The sequence below is a fragment of the Anolis sagrei genome, chromosome 2 (assembly GCF_037176765.1).
Source record: "Anolis sagrei isolate rAnoSag1 chromosome 2, rAnoSag1.mat, whole genome shotgun sequence".
NCBI classification, from domain to species: Eukaryota; Metazoa; Chordata; class Lepidosauria; order Squamata; family Dactyloidae; genus Anolis; species Anolis sagrei.
This window is the reverse complement of record NC_090022.1, coordinates 285,934,437-285,953,900: the sequence shown is the minus strand read 5'-3', so window position 1 is coordinate 285,953,900 and position 19,464 is coordinate 285,934,437. Positions and strand designations below refer to the sequence as shown.

Sequence of the window (19,464 nt, the reverse complement as noted above, 5' to 3'; positions counted from 1 at the left end):
TTCAAGCCTCTGCTCAGTTGTGGTGCCGCTATGTATGTAAATGTACACTTGCACAAAATGTGTGTGAGCTATGCATATACATGTGATGTTTATTCAGGTGAGTGTTTAGTCCAGTAATGTTACAATTCAAGAAGGGTAACATACTCAATATATTCATCATCATGCAGATATGTATACTATATAACTCTCATGTAGGATGTCAGCCATAATGACTAAACAATAGAAATGTAAATATGTGGTCTTCTGTTGTTGAATGATTAACAAATTAAGTGCCAGGAAAGTATCTATGGTGAAAAGATGCAAGTGGCAAGGTTTTCCTGTTGTATTAAAGAAGAAAACACACTTGTTTTAAAGAGAGGTGGTTTTTAAATATAATTTTCAGAGAATATTGAATGATTCTTTGCTCATTTTATGTTAGAAATAAATAAATTGAGTACTCAAGCACTCTTAAGGCTCATTAATGTACAAAAATATCTAAAAATGTATCAGGAGTTAAATGGTCATGGATAACAATTATAGGTTCAGTAAAAAAATAAATCAAGACAATACATTAAAAGCTACAGGTTTTCTAGTTTTTTGCTATATAATGCAATGGAATTGGCTATAAGGAGTTGGGATTTTAATTGTTGTTGTTGTGGGAAGTGGCTGAAACAGACTCATGTACCCCACTGTGGCTCCCTGGGCCCCAGAATGATATACCAGTTGAACCTCCCTATGATAGGACCAATTTCTCCACAATAACATTGTACTGTTATGAGCTACTAATTGGTTGTGGACTCGTGTGAGTGGGACAGTTAATCTCCTTCACTCCACTCCCTGGATTCAAACTGCAGACCTTTTGGTTAGCAGTCCTGTCGGCACAAGTGTTTAACCCATTGTGCCACCGGGGGCTCCAGTTAAAACAGCTCTTCACTGGCAATGTGAAAAACAGGATGAAATCCGTCAAGGAATGGCAGCACCTTTCAAATGCAAATTCAACTGAATTTCAGATATGTTTCCTATAGGTGAATTTCAGTTGTGGGTGGGAATGAAAACAATAGAGTTTTAATTAAAAACATGTCTCCTGTTTTAATTAAAGTTCTTATTGCTATTATTTAAACTTTAGTGTAAACATTTCAACCTTGTTGAACAGGACAAAAAACAATAGAAAATCTGATATAAGGTAATTCTTGGGATGAAATAAAGACAAGACCCACATATATTTATTTATTTATTTACCCTATTTCTATACCGCCTTTTTCACCCCTGGGGGGACTCAAGGTGGTTTACAATATACTTATGGCAACTAAGAAATCACAATAAATAATTACTACATATAACTATGAACTTAAAATCATTTAAACCATTAAACATAAGACATACATAAAATTAAAACATTCAGACAAAGCATAAAATCATCCTAGTACAGTGGTTCTCAAACTGTGAGTCCCCATATGTTTTGACCTTTATCTCCCAGAAATCCAAACAGTTGATAAACTGGCTGGGACTTCTGGGAGTTGTAGGCCAAAACACCTGGGGATCCATAGATTGAGAACAACTGTCCTAGTATAAACATTAAAATCACATGATCCAGAAATTGTATACCATAGCCATTCCAAATTCACTTGAATTGGATATTTCTACAAATTTCTATTTTTAGGTAGTTATACTCAGGTCTGTGAAATTATCCAAACAATTTTCATTCAGAGATAAGAATTTTGAGATATTTATGTTTTGGAAAGAAACATAAATGGTTCCTGACTGTGTAATGTTTTGCTTTATTTCTTTGAAATGATCAGCATCTTTTCAATTGTTTAAATTGCATATGCCTAAAGTGTATCTCATTGCAATGTGTTGAACAACTCACACCTCATATGAATGATACTGGCAAGCCTTATAAAAATAGTCACAAATCGCTCTTTTTCTTCTTCAGGTTGCAACAACTTCTCTGACATTCCATAATGGCACTATTTCTTAAACATATATGTAATTAACACCCATTTTCTACCAGTTGCTTCTTCTAAATTGCAAATTAGATTGCAGCAGATTTACTTGAAGCTTTGCTTCAACATGATTTCTTCCCTTGAAATTTCTTGCTTATGAATCAGGCATGTAGCCGGGGGGGGGGGGGGAGGGAGGGAGGGAGGGAGGGGGGGCTTGAGGGGCTTAACCCCCCCCCCCCCCCCGATGGTGGTCCGCGAGAAGTCCTTACTGGTGCATTATTTAAACTGTTATGTTTATTCATATCATGATCTGTTCACCATAATCAATATATCCCATATGCATGGGGGTATTGGGGTAATGATACAAAAGGTTTGCTAGGGTAGACCCTCTTTCACTCAGACTCAGCCCCCCCTCCCCGAATCAAACTCAAACCCCCCCCCCCCACGAATCAAAATCCTGGCTACTGGCCTGTTATAAATGTTCAAAATATGACATCACCATCAACAGAAATGGATCACTTAGACAATGGTCCCTCTAAATCAACCTTCTGTACAAATTTAACAGTGTTATAAAAGTCCAGTTCTTTTTCTGTTGCTTCCCTGTTGTATACCTCCAGGGCACAGAACTATCAATTGAAACCATGTTTGCATTTATTAACTTTGGAACAGATTCCAGTTCTAAATGTAGGACTACTTCCCCTGCAGAAAAATATTAATTTTCCATGGCATTCTCAATGGAACATATCATTGTTTAATGTATACAGTAAAGATATATTTAGGACAAGATATAATAAAAATACTTGTGTATAAAGTAGATATTTGACCTAGATGTAAAATTTATGATGTCTGCTTTTGGGAGGAAAGACCTCTAGGTCTTTCAGGATCAGGGAAGATTTTGTTATATAAGGATAAATGGTTATGATGCACCTTACACTCTAAAAAAACAGCATGGGACACTGTCATGTATAGAGTAGAACACAACAAACTGAATCAGAAAATATCCACACTGTAATTTCAAGAGTTTGTCTGAGATCCTACTTTGCTGTGTGTAACTCACTAATGATTTTGTTCTGGCTTGGCCCCCACAAACCTATCCTAACAGCCAGCAGGTACAACTAGCAACAGAAGTCTGTTTCGTAGGCAACCGGGATGCCAAAGGTTGGTATTGGTGTCCCTAAAACAGAGTTCATCCCCCAGTACACTTCTATCAGATAAAAAAAAACTGAATGGGGTATCACAAAAATTTATTTTAGCTGCAGCAAGAAGGTGTTTGGAGTTTTCAAATCACCAAAGAGACACTCTAAGCAGCACAAAGGAGTACATATTTATACATTTCTCTATACAAATCCCAAAACATCACAACTATATCACTAACTAGTAGACCACATTTATTGGCATATTTGTATTCGGCAGACTACAAAGACACATACCACAATGCTCTTTTATTTATATACTTCTCCTTCATTGACATGTATTGGTAACCATATATCTGAATATTTTGCTAGAATAATGTACTCAAGTTCAGAAAGATTTGTATGGTCTTGCTGTACCAGCTCGATTCCATTGAAAGGTGGCATTTTTAGTCCTTACATTTCTTCTCCATCATACTAGACCCAACTCAGGGACACAGACAAGATTTCTTCAGTGTGGATCATAGGAAACCAACATTTTTACTTAAGTTAACAATCCTGACCAAGAACGCAAATCCCAATTTCTCACATTTTGCCCTATGAGTATTTCTATGGAGCAAAGAAGAATTGTGTTGGACATTCTGCATCTGGTTGTTTCATCTTCATGCTCTGGTAAGAGCAGGCTGGAAATATCATCCTTTTGTTCTCAGATTGCCAACATAAGGAATCTCTATTACCCAGAATGGCTCCTTGATCTTAACATGAGATTAGGCTGCACTTTCAGTCGTGGCAATAGTGTCACAAACATGAATACATAATATTATAGTACTGAACAGTTACAGGTCTATACATGTACGTTATGAACTCATAAAAGTAGTACAAGTTGCCAGCCTCTGTTATGCTATGCAATCTATATGCTTCATCTCCAAACTTGATGTGCTATTCTAATGAAAAGGCCATAGTTTTAGACACAGCCAACTACTTGAGTACCTTTCAAATATTTCATAGAATTCCGTAGTTTTGCTTAAAATTTGCATTTATGAACTGAATTTTATCTAGTGTTATATTTACATACATACAAGTATGGGACTGAGCAGCATTTTTAGTTTCCTCTTTTGGTATGTTTGGAATCTGGTATGAAAGAAATTTTATGGCAGTCCCTGAGTTACAAACATCTGACTTACAAACAACTCATAGTTGTTAGGAACAGAGGTGAGACAACAGGAAATGACAGAAATCTACACCGAGGAAGGGGAATTCACTCCTGAAAGAGTTACCATGTGGAAAAGATGTCTCGGCTGAAGCTTTCTCACCAATCCTTGTTTCCACAAAAGGCCAAATTTTTCAAAATCCAATTATCATAGGGACAGAAAGTGAAGTGAAATCTTCTGAACAGGGACACAGACAGCAAAACAAATGCCACAAGGATGTTCACCCTTCCCTATGCAATCCAAAGGTAAAAAATACACATTTTGGCTGCTAAAACTTTTATACTTAAAAATATACCTGTTCTGATTATTATTATTATTATTATTATTATTATTATTATTATTATTATGTTTATTATGTTTATTATGTTTATTATTATTATGTTTATTTATACCTCACTTTTTCTTTCCACAAGGAGACTCAAAGTGGCTTATATTAAAAGTATTTAAATACAATTTAAAATCTATGACTATGCAAACATTAAATATCAGTTGTATCTTTAAAAGCACAGTTAAAATACATAAAAACATATTCAAAGCTAAAACCACAGACTTGATATTAAAAACTTTTTTTCTTTAATAGGCTTAGAAACAAAATTCAACTTAAGAACAAACCTACAAAACCTATCTTGTTTGTAACTGTGGAGTTTCTGTATATTGAAAACTGAGAATTTTATGTCTCCCTACTAACACAATAACAAGGAGTGTGAGTGTGTGTGAGAGAGAGAGAGAGAGAAAGAGAGAGAGGAAGGGAAAAGAAAGCAAAACGGGACTGAAGAAATATTTATGGCATATTTGACTTTGCAGGTTTGCTGTTGCTCATTCCCTTTGGTACCATCAGGACAAAACCGAAACGAATAGCTTCTCTCCATTACTTTGGTTCTCTGCCCTTCAGCTGTTGTGCAAATTGAAAGGGGAAGGAGGGAGGGGGGAACGGGTGGGGAAAATGGGCCCTTCCCTTCCGTTAAATAACCTTGCAGACTTTAATTTGAAACAAACAAAGCATTTTAAGCGTTTCTCCTCAGGGGATTTGACTGAGTGTTACTAAATTGTTGAATATTTAATAGTCATACACATGCTCCAGACCCCAAGGTCTGTCCCCCCAATGATAAGCCATTTTTTTATTAAATGAACTTTAATTACTTAATAATTAGGCTTTCTGTGGGGGGAACAGGGAGATCTTGATAAGCTGCCAACTGGGCCCTGGGGCAAATCAAGTTTGCATGCCATTTTCAGATTAGAATTTAAAAGCAGGTGTACCGAGTATTTTCTGAAACCCTGGTTCGAATGCAATCTCCCCCGAGGGGACAAAGACATGATGTGAGGTTGAGTGAAGGAAGATGTTGTTTCGTGAGGATTCTCTCAATTAACGGAGCAGAGGCAGAAAAAGATTCAGAAAAGAGCTTTGTGTGAAAAGAAAGGGAAGGAGAAAGAAAAAGTGACTTACACTTCTTAACTTTGCACTTCCTTTAGAGGGATTGGGCGGGGGGGGGGGGGGGGTAACAGTGTAAAATAATAACTTTTCCCCATACCTGAGACAGCATGGGAAGGAGGAAACGCCATAATATCATTTCACAGGAATTCATACCAGTGTTGGCCAAAGACTCTTATATCAGTGGGATGGTGAATTTGATTTGGTTTCTTCTCTGAACTGTATAATTCAGACTAAAATATGATATAGATCCATTGCTTCACTGACATATTAGACATGCCCATGGGGATGTTTAAAATTACAATTCAAGATTTGGCAGGGTGAGGGTGGGAGAATCATTATGGATAGTTCAGAGGATTCCTGGTTTTCACCATTGTCAAAAAACAACAAAGAAGAATAACATGAAAATGATCCTCCCACAGGACAACCAAAGTCGAGCTGACCTTCTTTCTCTACTTAACAGTTTTCTCCTATTGTTTTGTGATGGGAGTCTGATATTCTGAGATTTACAAGCCCTGATAATTAACTATAATGGCTGAAAACTGTTGATAGACAGAGAGAGAGAGATGGTTCATGTGGGTAGAAGGAAATACATCCCATCCAGTTTGTTCAGACCCTGCTTCCTAATTAACCTAGTCCCATCCCAACCTTCCTATTTGTTTCTGGAAGCCAACAGTGCTGGGAGCACCATTGTGGTGTTTTCTCCTTTGTAATGATACAATATGGAAGCATACAAGTAAGCAAAGTTTTGTAATGGATGTACTCCCATTTGATGGATTGGCTATGGTGTTTTTGAATACTGTACTGCGGCAGATATTTTAAGCAATTTCATTACCAAATCAAATCTCCAGTGGTAGACATTTTCTCAGATATTGTTTTGTCTGTTTCCACAGGTCCATTGAGGTTTCTGTCTCAGACAGACTCTGTCACAGCATTTACGGGAGACACCATTTTGTTAAAATGTGAAGTTGTTGGAGAACCTATGCCTACAATCCACTGGCAAAGGAATCAAGAAGACCTGATTTTGACTCCTGGTGATACACGTGTGGCAATCCTGCCTTCTGGATCTTTACAAATCAGCAAAATTCAAGCAGGGGACAGTGGGATTTATAGATGCCTGGCAAAAAATCCTGCAAGTTCGAGAATTGGAAATGAAGCAGAAGTCAGAGTTTTGTCAGGTAAGGAACTTGTGTTTGTGACTCCACTTGTGTTCATGAAATAAACATTGGCAGGAACTCACTAGTTAAAATCAATTAAGTTATCAAGTAACTTGGAAATCTTCTAATCAGAAGAGAACACTTGATTAGATTCACTTTAACCAATCTGATTGATTTAAAGTTGAATTTCAGCATTACCTTTCTCTAGGTCCAGAATTAGCAGAATTAACTTATCAAGCGAACAATTAATTAATTAAGCAAAAGTGCTAAGATCAGCAAATATTTCATTTCCCATCTAGTTCATTACAAGTGAGAAAACCCTGTTAGTGGCATGTGTTGTGGTGCTGTCAACAACTGCTTAAATTGCATGGGGCCATAAATACAGTGGAGGTGAAAGAGATGGAGACAGCTAGAAACCATTTCCCATGTGCCATTTGGATTCCTGCCTTGGTTTTTAAATAACTATTCCTTGCTTTGTGAAATTTTCTCAGGGTTATGTTCTTCACTAATTTTATTCTTGAAGGAAGCAGTCCCCCCTCCCCCACTAGGTTACTATTTTGAACTTGGGACTTTTCTGCCTAACTGCACATGTGGCTGTTTTATACAGAAAAAAGCAGTTGGCTGTGCAGGAAGTTGCATTATCTGGAGAAAATCCCTTTTCTTGTACAAAAAAATGTTGCTTTACATGCAACACAATGCAGGGTTTTTGTTTGTTTGGGTTGTTGTAAGTTTTTCGGACTGTATGGCCATGTTCCAGAAGCATTCTCTCCTGACGTTTTACCTGCATCTATGGCAGGCATCCTTGGAAGTTGTGAGGCTGTGACAATACATTGTGTTTGTTTGTTTGTTTGTTTGGGAGGGTGGCATAGAATATGTCCTGGCTGTGAATATTATCATTAGTCTAGGATTTGTCCCATCAGCTTTCTCAACACTTGAGAAAGGTGGTCTTCAACCAGTTTTTCAAACATTCTTTCCATTCTTATTCCAAGGTTTTTGTCATGAAGCCCAAACCACTTAGTCTTCTTGTGCTCTTCCCTACAGACTACATATAAATTCCTCATCTTTTCCAGGAAACGAAAGTTCTTAACTTAGGGCCCCCATCTGAACTGACCATTGAATGCAGTTTCAAACTGGCATTGAAGAAGGATTTTTCCTGTACATATGATTACATAGGAAATAATCGAGCCAGTTTGGGGCCCTGACAGTGATTACAGAAACCACAGGCCACTAATGGACATTAAGAGCTTTCTTTTGCACGGTTTTGTGGGAGTTTGCTTTGTGGGAGTTAGGCTACCACAGTTCAAAGTAAGATTTAAACTGCATTAAATAGTCAGTGTAGATGGGCCCTGAGACTTTTTGTTGGGAGTCCGAACACTAAAGATGAGGGCTGGAAAGGAGAAAAAATTGTAAGGAAGAAAAGGAAAGTACAAGAAAGTTTCTGATGAACAATACCATTTTCGAAGATTCATGCAGCAGAATCTTTTTTTACTAAACTCAAAAGAGCAACAGCAGGAGGTAAAATATTCTATTGCATTTTTCAGCTTCATTCGAGTTAGGTTTTTAGTGCAGACATTTAACTTAAATTGAAATGGCAATTTAAGATGAGCCTAGCAGCTAAATTTTCTCCTTTCTAACATAAATACAATTTCATTAGATTTCCTAGCTTATTAATGGTTACCTAAAATGCATTAAACTTTTTCTACTATCTTTCCTGTCTCTGGAATGAGCCGTACATTGTCAAACATCAGCAACAGATACAGACATATTGAGAATATTCATTAATTTTATTAATTTTGTTGCAGCTCAGGAAATGTGTGATTTGTAATGCAAATTTACAGAGCAGTAAGTGAATGTCTTTGGAAGCAAACTTCCTTGCTCTCAGCTTTGTTTGCAATTTAAATTTTGATCACTATGAACATGTTTTCCTGGATTGTACTTGCATGGTCTCCTCATAAGGACAGAGCTTTTACAAAAACACACAACAATAGTGAGGAAAAAGTCACACTGAGCTGCTGTTTCTGAAAGGGATATTTCTCATTGGAATGAAATATATTGAGCCATGGCAGTTGATGTCCTATCAAACTGCTACAATTCTGCAGTGTGGATACAATCCTGTTCTTTGAATCAATCTGTCTATCCCACTACCATACACCCTATATAAAATTTTCACTTTTATTGTATATGTATAGATTTATCATGGGATCACCATAAGATAACTGGCTACCCCAAGGCACACACACAATGTATGACTGAGCAACATGTGACATGTGATGGTCATATGAGGACTCCAAACTTCACCGCATTTTAATTGAATTCCCAATGCCCTCTATGGGTTGTGGAAAAATTTCATCGAATGTTTTGGAGCTCTGAATTGTTTTAAGACACAGGTAACTTTTTTCAGAACTTTCTAGTTGATCCCTTCTTGTTTAGATAAATACAGCTTTCCTGGATCTGAAACATGCCATGAAGGACCCAGTGCTTATCAAATTTGCTCCCATATTCCTTGAAGGGTGCAAAGAATACTTTTGTAAATAATTTCTTTTAAAAATTGGTAGCAATTTTGTATTTGGCAGGGAACATTTGTAGTCATCAGCCCTAGAAAGGGTGTCAGATGAACAGTCATCAGATCAGGTTCCAAAAAAAAAAAAAAGTAGCAAAAACTTACCATAAACCATCTGGTTTTAGAAGTGGACAAGCATATTGTTTCCAGAAAAGGAGATAATTGAAAAAGTAAATCCTATTATATTGATTTCCTCTAATCTGGAGAAGATGGGAAATTCTTGCATCTCCCTTGGAGTGATAGAACAGGCTAGGAAAAATGTCATAATTCTAGACTAGTAGCAAAAACACACAACTGCAACTAGAAGTAATAGTTTTGTATAATAGTGAGCATACCTAACTGACCAAGACTCTTCTGTATAGGCCTCTGAGTGAACCAGAGCTGCATGTAACAGCAATGAAAAAGGGTTCACACTAAACTGACTCTGAGGGCTTACTTTTGTTACAAGTCATAGTGCTTCTAAGCTCACTAAAAAGTTAGAAGCCTGCCTATTCGACAACTTTCCTTGCTCCTTCCAATCTACATTGTGAATAAGAGGAATTGCGTGACCGGCTAGGGATTGTATTAATATATATTATTTCATATTCCTGAACATAAACACACACACTGAGATAAGTGCTGAAAATATTATTACTCACTGTGCAAGATAATGTACAATGATTAAGCCCCATGGGTAACAGTTATTCAAATATATACTATACCGTAAATCTACAATGTTGTCAGATATTACATCTGCTGTTGGTTCAATTGTATGATAAAAATAGTTCTGGTGTATGTCTGCAGCTTTAAATGGGGAACATTCTAGCTAGCAACATCCATGAACACATAACTGTGGAGCATTACGTTCATGGCTGGCATCTTGTTAATGACATATGCAGGCCTAAATATATATTATATCTCCTTATCAGTTGTTGCTGTTGTTTTAGAGGGGGTTAATTGTAGGTCTTGGAATCCTCTATCTCTCTTGCACAATGATCAAACTCCTCTGAAGTACCACCATTTTCCATTTTCCATGCTGCCCGCTACCACCTGACATGGTCATACAGTGGTCAGGGGCAGGGCCATAGCCAGAAAAAAAATTCGTGGGGGGGGGGGGGTTGAAACTTTTTTTAGCAAATAATGAAGAGTAGTTCGATAATACAACAACATTTTTAATACAGTCCAGACCCTTATTGCTCCGTAAAAGGTATAAGATACAATGTATGCAAGGTTAGTAAGGCCAAAAATAGCCAAAACTGATTAAAACACACAATGTGGGTGGAATTAACAGTAGATAAAACTGATAAAACAAGGATTAAAACTTATAAACAGTATTTAAGATAGCAATGACCTAGATAAAAGACTACAAAGGGTAACAGGCATGTTTCATCGTGCCATAACATAAAATACTTGTATATGGTTTCAAGTATATTTTATATAGACTGCATTAAATCAAATTTCTGTTTTAGTTAAAGTTTCAAGTGTTAAAATAACTGAAAATGATTGCTAATTGATAATTTATAGTTAAAAAAGAATACCACAACGTTTGTTAGAAACACTTGAAAACTGTGTCAATACACTTTGACAGAAATCAGGCTCTATTGATAAACTTCGGTGGACACTCAAGAGTGCAAGTCCAGTCAGTCTTTCTTGCCTCATTGTGCTTCTTGTGTATGTTTTCAAATGTTTAAGGGTTGAAAGCAACCTTTCATTTGTAGCTGTTGACACTGGCAATGTTGCAGAAATCTGAAGAAGTTTCTTCACATTCAGAAAAAAAACTGTCCATCACAGACAAGATATGCTTCCAGTGCATTTGATGGTTTTTCTGCAGGTGCAATCTCATAGACTTAGCATGTAATTTGATTATTTGACTACTACTTTGAAGACCAAGGTTCAAACCCCACTCAGCCATTAAAACCCACTAGATGGTATTGGGCAAGTCACACACACACAAACACCCATCTATAAAATAAGTTCCCTCTAGAAAATAAGTTCACCATAAATTGAAAACACAACTTAAGGTGCACAACAACAAGACAATCCAAACAGACATTCCACAGATGATGAAATAGGCCATCACATTCCTCTTACCATTGTGGCTTATTGAGAGGTTTTTGTTCAGAGAAGTAACACATATCACAAGCCAATTATGCAGCAAAAAACATAAATTTCCCATTAATGAATGTCTTTGGTCTCCCCCTCCCTGCCAAAGCATTTTAAAAGATTAGTGTTTATGTATAAAGCCAGAGAAACAGAACCATCTGGCTCTTTAGGTGAAACTATTAATTCCCCATTAAGTAATAACCTTGTCATTAAGGACAGTTTACAATGTGCCTTTTTCAGTTATTTGTTTTTTTATTTCTTTAGTCTTGACTAAAAGAATTGCAATGGAGAGATGAGTGCATGATAATGAATGGTTTAAAAAATGAAGAAAGACCTTGTTAGCGTTGCTCATTATATTGAAATCAATTGACTTTATAGACAATCAGAGTTGAAAGCATACCACCTGAAGGACCTAGAATATTCTTAGAGAGTAAATATATAATGGATTGTAGGTAAGTAAAACTGTGGATACAAATCCTGTAGTTATGGTAGTTGTACTATCTGCCTTTTTCTGTCAGACTTATTGTCTGCAACTTAGGTAAAAATGGTGCCCCTTTGAGAAATGTGCTTAGTCTTGCTGGACTTTTTTTTGGGGAGGGGGGCAAAATTATCTTGATGTTTCTAAGGAGGAATAATGTCCAAAACCACCATTCCTTTTGCTTGAGATGCTGTTTCCTTTTGCTTGAGATGCTGTTTCCTTTTGCTTGAGATGATGTTTTTCATGTCAACTTGAGGTATTGAGCTGCCCCTCAAATTGGCTCACCTATAGGTATGACTATAAATGATAGGCTCAGGGGTGAATAAAAACAAACACATGGTTATGTGTCCTTTGGTGGCATATCACTTTGGCATGAAATTGTTCTAAGTGAAGTCACAAAAATAATTGAGTCATAAGTGCAAGAAAGAATAGCTGTCAGGAAACTGCTGACTTCCCTCTTGTCAAGCACACTGGCTTACGGCCAGGTGAGAGTTTTGTCTGCTTCTTATTAAATAAATTTGCACTTGTGTGATCAATCTGGGTTTGCTTTTCCTTGCTTAAGATGTGTGTAGTACAGACATGGGTCACAGCAAGAGTCTTACAAGTGCTGTGTAATTTGCTTCTGAATTTATTTGAAGATGGAGATTGATCTTCAGAGGCCCATGCAACAAGCTGAACTCTTTGCTCTTTGATGTGATTGTGAAGGGTGGCATTAGTGTGAAACTTGGCAGACAAATGTGGACTTATGGAAGGAAGGGTAAAATTATTCTCTTCCCTCTGTGTCAGTGCCAAGAGAACTGGAGACCTGTTATTGTATATTTTGGAGGTTATTTCAAAGAAATAAATCAATTCCTCTCCAGTTATTGATCACATATCTATTTTCTAGAGATTCCAGTTTGTCATTCCGTTGGCCTCTCATTCCTTTTCTGTCTCTCCAAACTTCCTGCTTTCTTCTTCTACACCAGTTTACTGACCTGCCAATGGCAGAGTCAGGCTTTGATGCTGATCTTCCCTACTTTCAACACCAACCTTCAGGGTGAAGCTGTAGAGCCACAACACAGTAGGGGTTTCAGCACTTTGGAGAGCTCTAAGCTTAAGACTTTCTCTGACAAACACTAGGGAAATGAATTCCTGTCTATACCTGGAAAAAGTCCTATTGATGTTGTACTTTCTTGATCCACACAGTCTTCACGTTAATTTTGTTAGGACCGCATACAGCAGGCATCATCATCATGAGTTCATCTTTAGGTGGTCACATTTGCCCCACTAGTAAATGCAACTCAATGTGAGCTTGCTTTCAGAAAACCCTTCTCATTTGTATTATTTGTGTTGTACAACTGCTTTTCTTTTTCCCCTTTCCGATTATGCATTTGGAAAAAAAAAATCAGCTTGTGGTGCATTTATCTATGCTATTATGTGGAGGTGCACTAAAACTAATATAGTAGTTTGTGATATCTGTATACAGTTTCCTTTAAAAATTATTAGTGACAAATTGAAATTAAAAATTTAATCCTGAGTCTGAACACTTCATGGCAGGAACAACTACATGATGTGCTCACTCATGTCAGTTTCCATCACTCAGTAGGCCACACCTAACTACTCCCTCAGCTGCAATGCAAACGCACCTGTTGAGGATGGCCACACACACAAAACCCAGAAATCATGTGGAATTTGGGCCAGAATGCAATTTAAAGGCAAAGTGGTTTAAGGACCAAATAACTTGTTGTTGTGATACAAATTATCAACAACATCATGTGTCAGGAAAGTGGTGAATATGAGGTAAGTAGTGTGATTACTTTGTCTCTGTAGACAGGCCCTAAAACTTTATATTAAAGAGTCAACATTGTTTTTTCTTCCTTATGCTGAATTATTTCATAAAAACAAAACAGGATCATGCCCTTTTCCTGAAGGGTATGCTCCAGGATATTTAGCATCTCACCTGACATTATGTCTGCAGTCTTGAATAGGCATCGCTCTTGGGTGAAACAGGCTAGTGAGAAGGCATTGGTGAAGAACAAGTTATGACCTCATCGGACAGGGTGAAATCAGTGTCCTAGGATGCTTTCACCCCACCTGGGAAATGGAGACTGATGCCAGGTATCACACAACGTTGTTTGACTTCTGGCATAGGCCCCGCCCTCAACCAGGGTGAAAGTGTCACCAGAAACTTTCACCCCAACACAGGAGGCAGGCATGTAGCCGGGGGGGGGGGGCGCTCAGGGGGGCTTCAGCCCCCCCCCTGAAATTCTCGTGGTGGTTCGCGAAAAGGCCTTACTGGTTCATTATTTAAACTGTAATGTTTATTCATATCATGATCTGATCACCATACTCAATATATCCCATATGCATGGGGGTATTGGGGTAATGATACAAAAGGTTTGCTAGGGTAGACCCTCTTTTACTCAGACTCAGCTCCCCCCCCCGAAACCCCCCTGAAAAAAATTCAGCCCCCCCCCCCCCCCCCGAAACGAAATCCTGGCTACGGGCCTGACAGGAGGCTTCCCGTGTTGTACTGGCTCCAATGGAGACAGCACGGGGCCTCCCTGCTAGGGCAACACTTTCTTTATGTGATAAGGAAAGTGTTGTGAGAGGCAGCTGTGCATGGGATGACAGATTCATCCTGCTGCTCCCACTTTCCTTGGCAGAAATCAGGTGAAGCAGGGCACTTTGCCAGGTGTTACAGATAAGGTGCATTTGTGAGAGATCTAAACAAGGGACAGGTTCAGACCCAACAAGTTTGCATTCAGGATCAGGCAAAGTGGTTGTATTTTTCAGGTGGCAATACAGAAGCCATGCATTCAGCCAGTCCACCCACCTCAGTCTTTGTATCTTGGCTTCTAGACCAGGCATCTTCAAACTATGGCCCTCCAGCTGTTTGGGCCTCCAACTCCCAGAATTCCTGGCCAGTGAACAAGCTGGCAAGGGCTTCTGGGAGTTGGAGGCCAAAACAGCTGGAGGGCCACAGTTTGAGGATGCCTGTTCTAGACTATGGCATCTGTTATCACCAGCCTTATATGAGAGCAGGGCACTAGGGCAATTCAACCAATCACTGTCAGAATTTCCAACACTATCTCTCCATCGATGAATGGCATATCTATTTTTGTTTTGAGTCTATCGCATGTTAGAAAATAGGAGTGGGAAAATATTACATTCTCCTCTAGATGCGAAAGAGTCAATAATAAAACTGCCAATGCTCCTGAATGACCAGCAGCATTCATTTTCTGTTCTTTTTTTTCTGTTGTCAGATGAATGTTCTGTCTTCCAACAGACTGATTTCTTAGGTTTTCCCCTCCTCCTCTATCCCCCTTATTTGAGATTTGCAAATTTGATATTGTAAGCCTAAAGCAGACACTTGTCAATTCTAATTTTTATTGGTGTTGTTACTTGTGTTATTTATGCTGTTTCCAGGCTAGTTTATGTGTAAACTGGATTGTATGTTGATTTTGGTGAGTTTACTTTTGTGTGTTCTGTACGTTTTAATGACTGCTTGCAGTTTGTTTTATTCTGAAAATTGTTTTTCATTGCAGCTGCACATCACCTTGTGCAGCAGTGGGATGAATGATGGATATGTTCAAAAGCCAGATCCTGCATTTGCCTTGTTCAACTGCCAGAAGATTGGCAAATCTGTTCTGGTTCTTTAAAGGAGTTATCCTAGGTACTGAATTAATTTTGGACATAGAATTTAGCTACATCCCAGAGTAGTTCATCATCTGAGTAGGCAACACTATTTTCATGAACAGGGACTTCTTTCATCCATGGAAAGTTATCATCAGAGTAACGAGAGGATATTTGCCAACCTCTGCATATTGAGAAAACCAGGGAATAACATAAAAGGTTGTCAAAAAATGTGGTAATTAGTGAAAAATATATTGTTTATGGCTGAATGTCCAGAATTGAATTCAGCTAGGGAAGTATACCTGCAAACATTTCATATTTTCCATTTATTCTTGCTCTGTTGAAAATGCACCTGAAACAGAATAATGTTCTGTATGTCCACACCAAATTTAATTCTGAGGATTACCTTAAAATGTGTAAATTGTATAGTAATGCATTTAAAAAAACATTGAGTACTGAATACTAAGAGGTAGGTAAAACTTGAAAAAAATGATTGTATTTTGGATCTGTGCACCAGATGTTATTTCATTATTCAGTTCAATTATGGCCAAAAGGGATGATGCACAGTTGAATGGAATGAAAAATCTCTAGCCACAATGATAGAAAAAATAATTTTAATCTAATACCATGATAGACTTCCAAGAGTCTTGTTTGAACACCGAAAATCTAGAAATTCTGGATCTTTCTTTTATCTCATTGCAGCAAAAAGTAGAAAGAACACAGTACAACTCCCATAACAGCAGGCGATACATTTCAAGACTGCCCATCCCCACACAAACAGGGATACCCGATATTAGTGAATTATATATTACATAAATAATTTTGCAGGTTGGGATACCATTTACAATGGATAAATGCATGAAAATCTACTCCAGAGACAAGGAACACTAAAATCTGTCTTTTTGACAGAGTGGGAAATAGGTATTAGAATACATTTGAACGTTGAATTTATTTTAATCATGTCTAATATGTTGCAATTTTAAACTATTTTTAGGTGAATTTGTTGTTTTGAGGCACTGTTTATGTGCCATTGTAAGCTGCTTTGAGTTTCCCTGCTGGGGTAGAGAAAGGTAGGGTATAAATATGGCAAATAAATAAATAAGTTCTCCACATAGGGTTGCACTGCAACTCACATCATTTATCACTACTGTCTATGCTGGCTATCACTGCTACACCTGCAAAGGACATCTGGTGGGCCACCTGATCCCAGGTTTGTTCTTCTGAGAAGGGTGCCATTGCTCAAGAAAGCTAGCAACAAACCAAAATATGTCCAAACAAGGGTGATCAGAGTTCTGGAAATAAAGCATGTTTTTTGTTGCTACAGGAGAACTATTTCAACCATTGAATATACTGCCTTGTTGAGGTGATAGTCATGGTGGACTCTTCATGTTTAGTGGTCTTTAAATAGAAATTGGGTGAAAATATTTCAGGAATGTTTTAGTTGTATATACATGCACGGTGGAGTTTGATCTAGATATCCCTTGTGATATTTTCCATGTCCTATTGTTCTTCTAAAGAGGCGGCCATTTTTTTACTCATTCTCATGACACTTTAGAATTCTTTCTTATGAAGGTTTTTTGTTTTGTTTTGGTGAAACTAATTTCTGTTACACCTTTGTACATTGTTTTGCAGTCACTCTAGCTGGCCAAGCTATTTAATTTAAAGAAACCCCATGGGAGCAATTACTTAATGGTTGAATTATGCTGGGCTTTTGTAGAAGAATGGGGATCTGGGAAATTAATAGAGAACATTTCAAAGAACACACAGATATGCATATCTTTGCCATCTTTGCACTGTAGTAGTTACAAACACCTCAGATCACATCCACCAGAAATTCACGGGCATTTTATTTTCATTTGGTTTGAGATAGATCATATTAATTTGGTTCCATCAAACTGAATTAAAATGGTCTGGGGGGGAAATGCAGCAAAGCCCTATGGATAAGAAAATATATTGATCAACATAACCTGGAGCTTTGATGGAAATTATGATACTTACAAACTTGAAGTTTGATTGATTGATTCAGTAGAGAAACTAGTACTCTGCCATCTCATTTTATTATCAATTCGCCTTTCACCTTCTTCTGTTGTAGTAGTTTATTAATGTTTAGACCCCAGGCCTTTTGCATACAAAATAAATAAATCAGATATAAAAGTGCAACAATACATAAGTGCTACATAAAATAATTGGCATACAGATCTTTAATATTGAAAAATTCAATACAATTAAAATATATTAAATATAAACAACAATATATTAGATTAGGTGAAATTAAATTAGATAAGAGCCTCACCAAAACAATTGGTTGTAATATCAGCAATACTTTTTTGACCGCATTTTCATTGTTGCTAAAAGAATGCTTACTATAGAATTGATATCACACAGATGATAGAAAATATTTTCTGAAACATTATTGTAATGTAGTTAAAACAAAATATGCCCCAAGACTCTCGTTCTTGCTTCAGGTTATAATGAGCAAAGTAGTTAATAATATAGCAAATCCTCCATTTCTGGGGTCTCACAAATACACAAATAGATAGCCAGAGGGATATGAAAATATCTGCTATTGATTATAACTATAGGAATGCTTTGAAGACAAAGTGCTATAAAACTTGCCTACGTTTGGGAAATATGAAATTTGCTTTGATGGTCATGAAGTCTATCTCATTTGGAGAAATTAAGAGTTTTTAATAGAGTTTCTAGTGCATTTCGGTCAAAAATGTATTCATAAATCCAATTAGCAGATACTTACTTTTGAGCTCATATGAATTCAAGGTGCTCGGTTGGATGAATGGAAAAAATGCCGAACAAGCCCAGAAATATTAATCTGATATATATATTTGTCTTGCCTGTGGATAAAACAGGCATAAATTTGATAATGTATTTTTGAAAACCAGTCTCCGACTGAGATCACAGAAGGACTCTGATTATCCTTTTACTTGCTTATTGCTTTATCCTCTTGCTTATCACATCCTTCACATGGCTTTGCGAAGCCAGGCTTAACTTTTTATCATGAAGGTAGGAAAAAAGCCAGAGCTTCTAGATGGTTTCCCCATGTTGTGGTTATACACCTTAGTGTGCTCTCTATATGGAGAGATTAGTATCATTTTAATGACAGATTTCTGTATCGTGGTTTCCAGAAGGGTTCCTTTACGTGGCTGGATTAACATTCAAGCCCCTGAGGTTAACTCTTGGATCAGGATAGGCTGTCAAGTTAATGTGTTCACTCTGACATGTGATCTTTTATTATGTTTATGTTTATGTTTTGAGAATCCCTTTGATTCTTTCTTTCATAAATGACATTAACTGACTCCAGTTGCTAACATATGGGTCAATATCTCACATCACAAATGTAGTTATGAATGACTACGGGCAGTGGTTCTCAAACTATGCTCCCCCAGGTGTTTTGGACTTTAGCTTTCAGAAATCCCAGCTAGCTTGCCAACTGTAATGAATTGTGATAATTGTGTCAGTTGCTTAGGTGTAACTGATGATAGGATGGTGGTGGCAACAAGATCGTGGAATAGCTTCCTCAAGATCTGGAATTGAAGCAGTAGAGGCCACCACAGCACTAACAAGCCCAGGATGGTCTTGCCATCACCCTCTACCAGGCTGCTGCAGCTCCAGTTGATTTATTGTTATTGTTGTTTGTTTCGGCAATGAATGTTTGCCACTTTGTTACTTTTGTCTGTAAGCTGCCCTTTGGGGAGATAGGGTGGGTTATAAATAAAGTATTATTATTATTATTATCATTATTACTATTACTATTATTTTACTGACACAAAACACAGTATGACAAAGCAAACGAGATATATATGGTGGATCTCGTATCACAAAATCACAAGTTGAACACTTCCCAAGTGTTTAAGACTGTGTGATG

At 37.4% G+C, this 19,464-nt stretch overlaps 1 protein-coding gene across 4 annotated transcripts in view; it reads left to right on the top strand.

Annotated features, from left to right (window-relative positions):
• DCC (DCC netrin 1 receptor) overlaps positions 1-19,464 on the top strand; it is a 1,101,219-nt gene that overhangs the window by 513,967 nt on the left and 567,788 nt on the right. For all 4 annotated transcript variants that reach the window (XM_060761267.2, XM_060761265.2, XM_060761264.2 and 1 more), the window contains exon 3: positions 6,586-6,870. In XM_060761267.2, the coding sequence (XP_060617250.2) occupies positions 6,586-6,870 (285 nt within the window). The remainder of the gene's footprint in view (positions 1-6,585; positions 6,871-19,464) is intronic.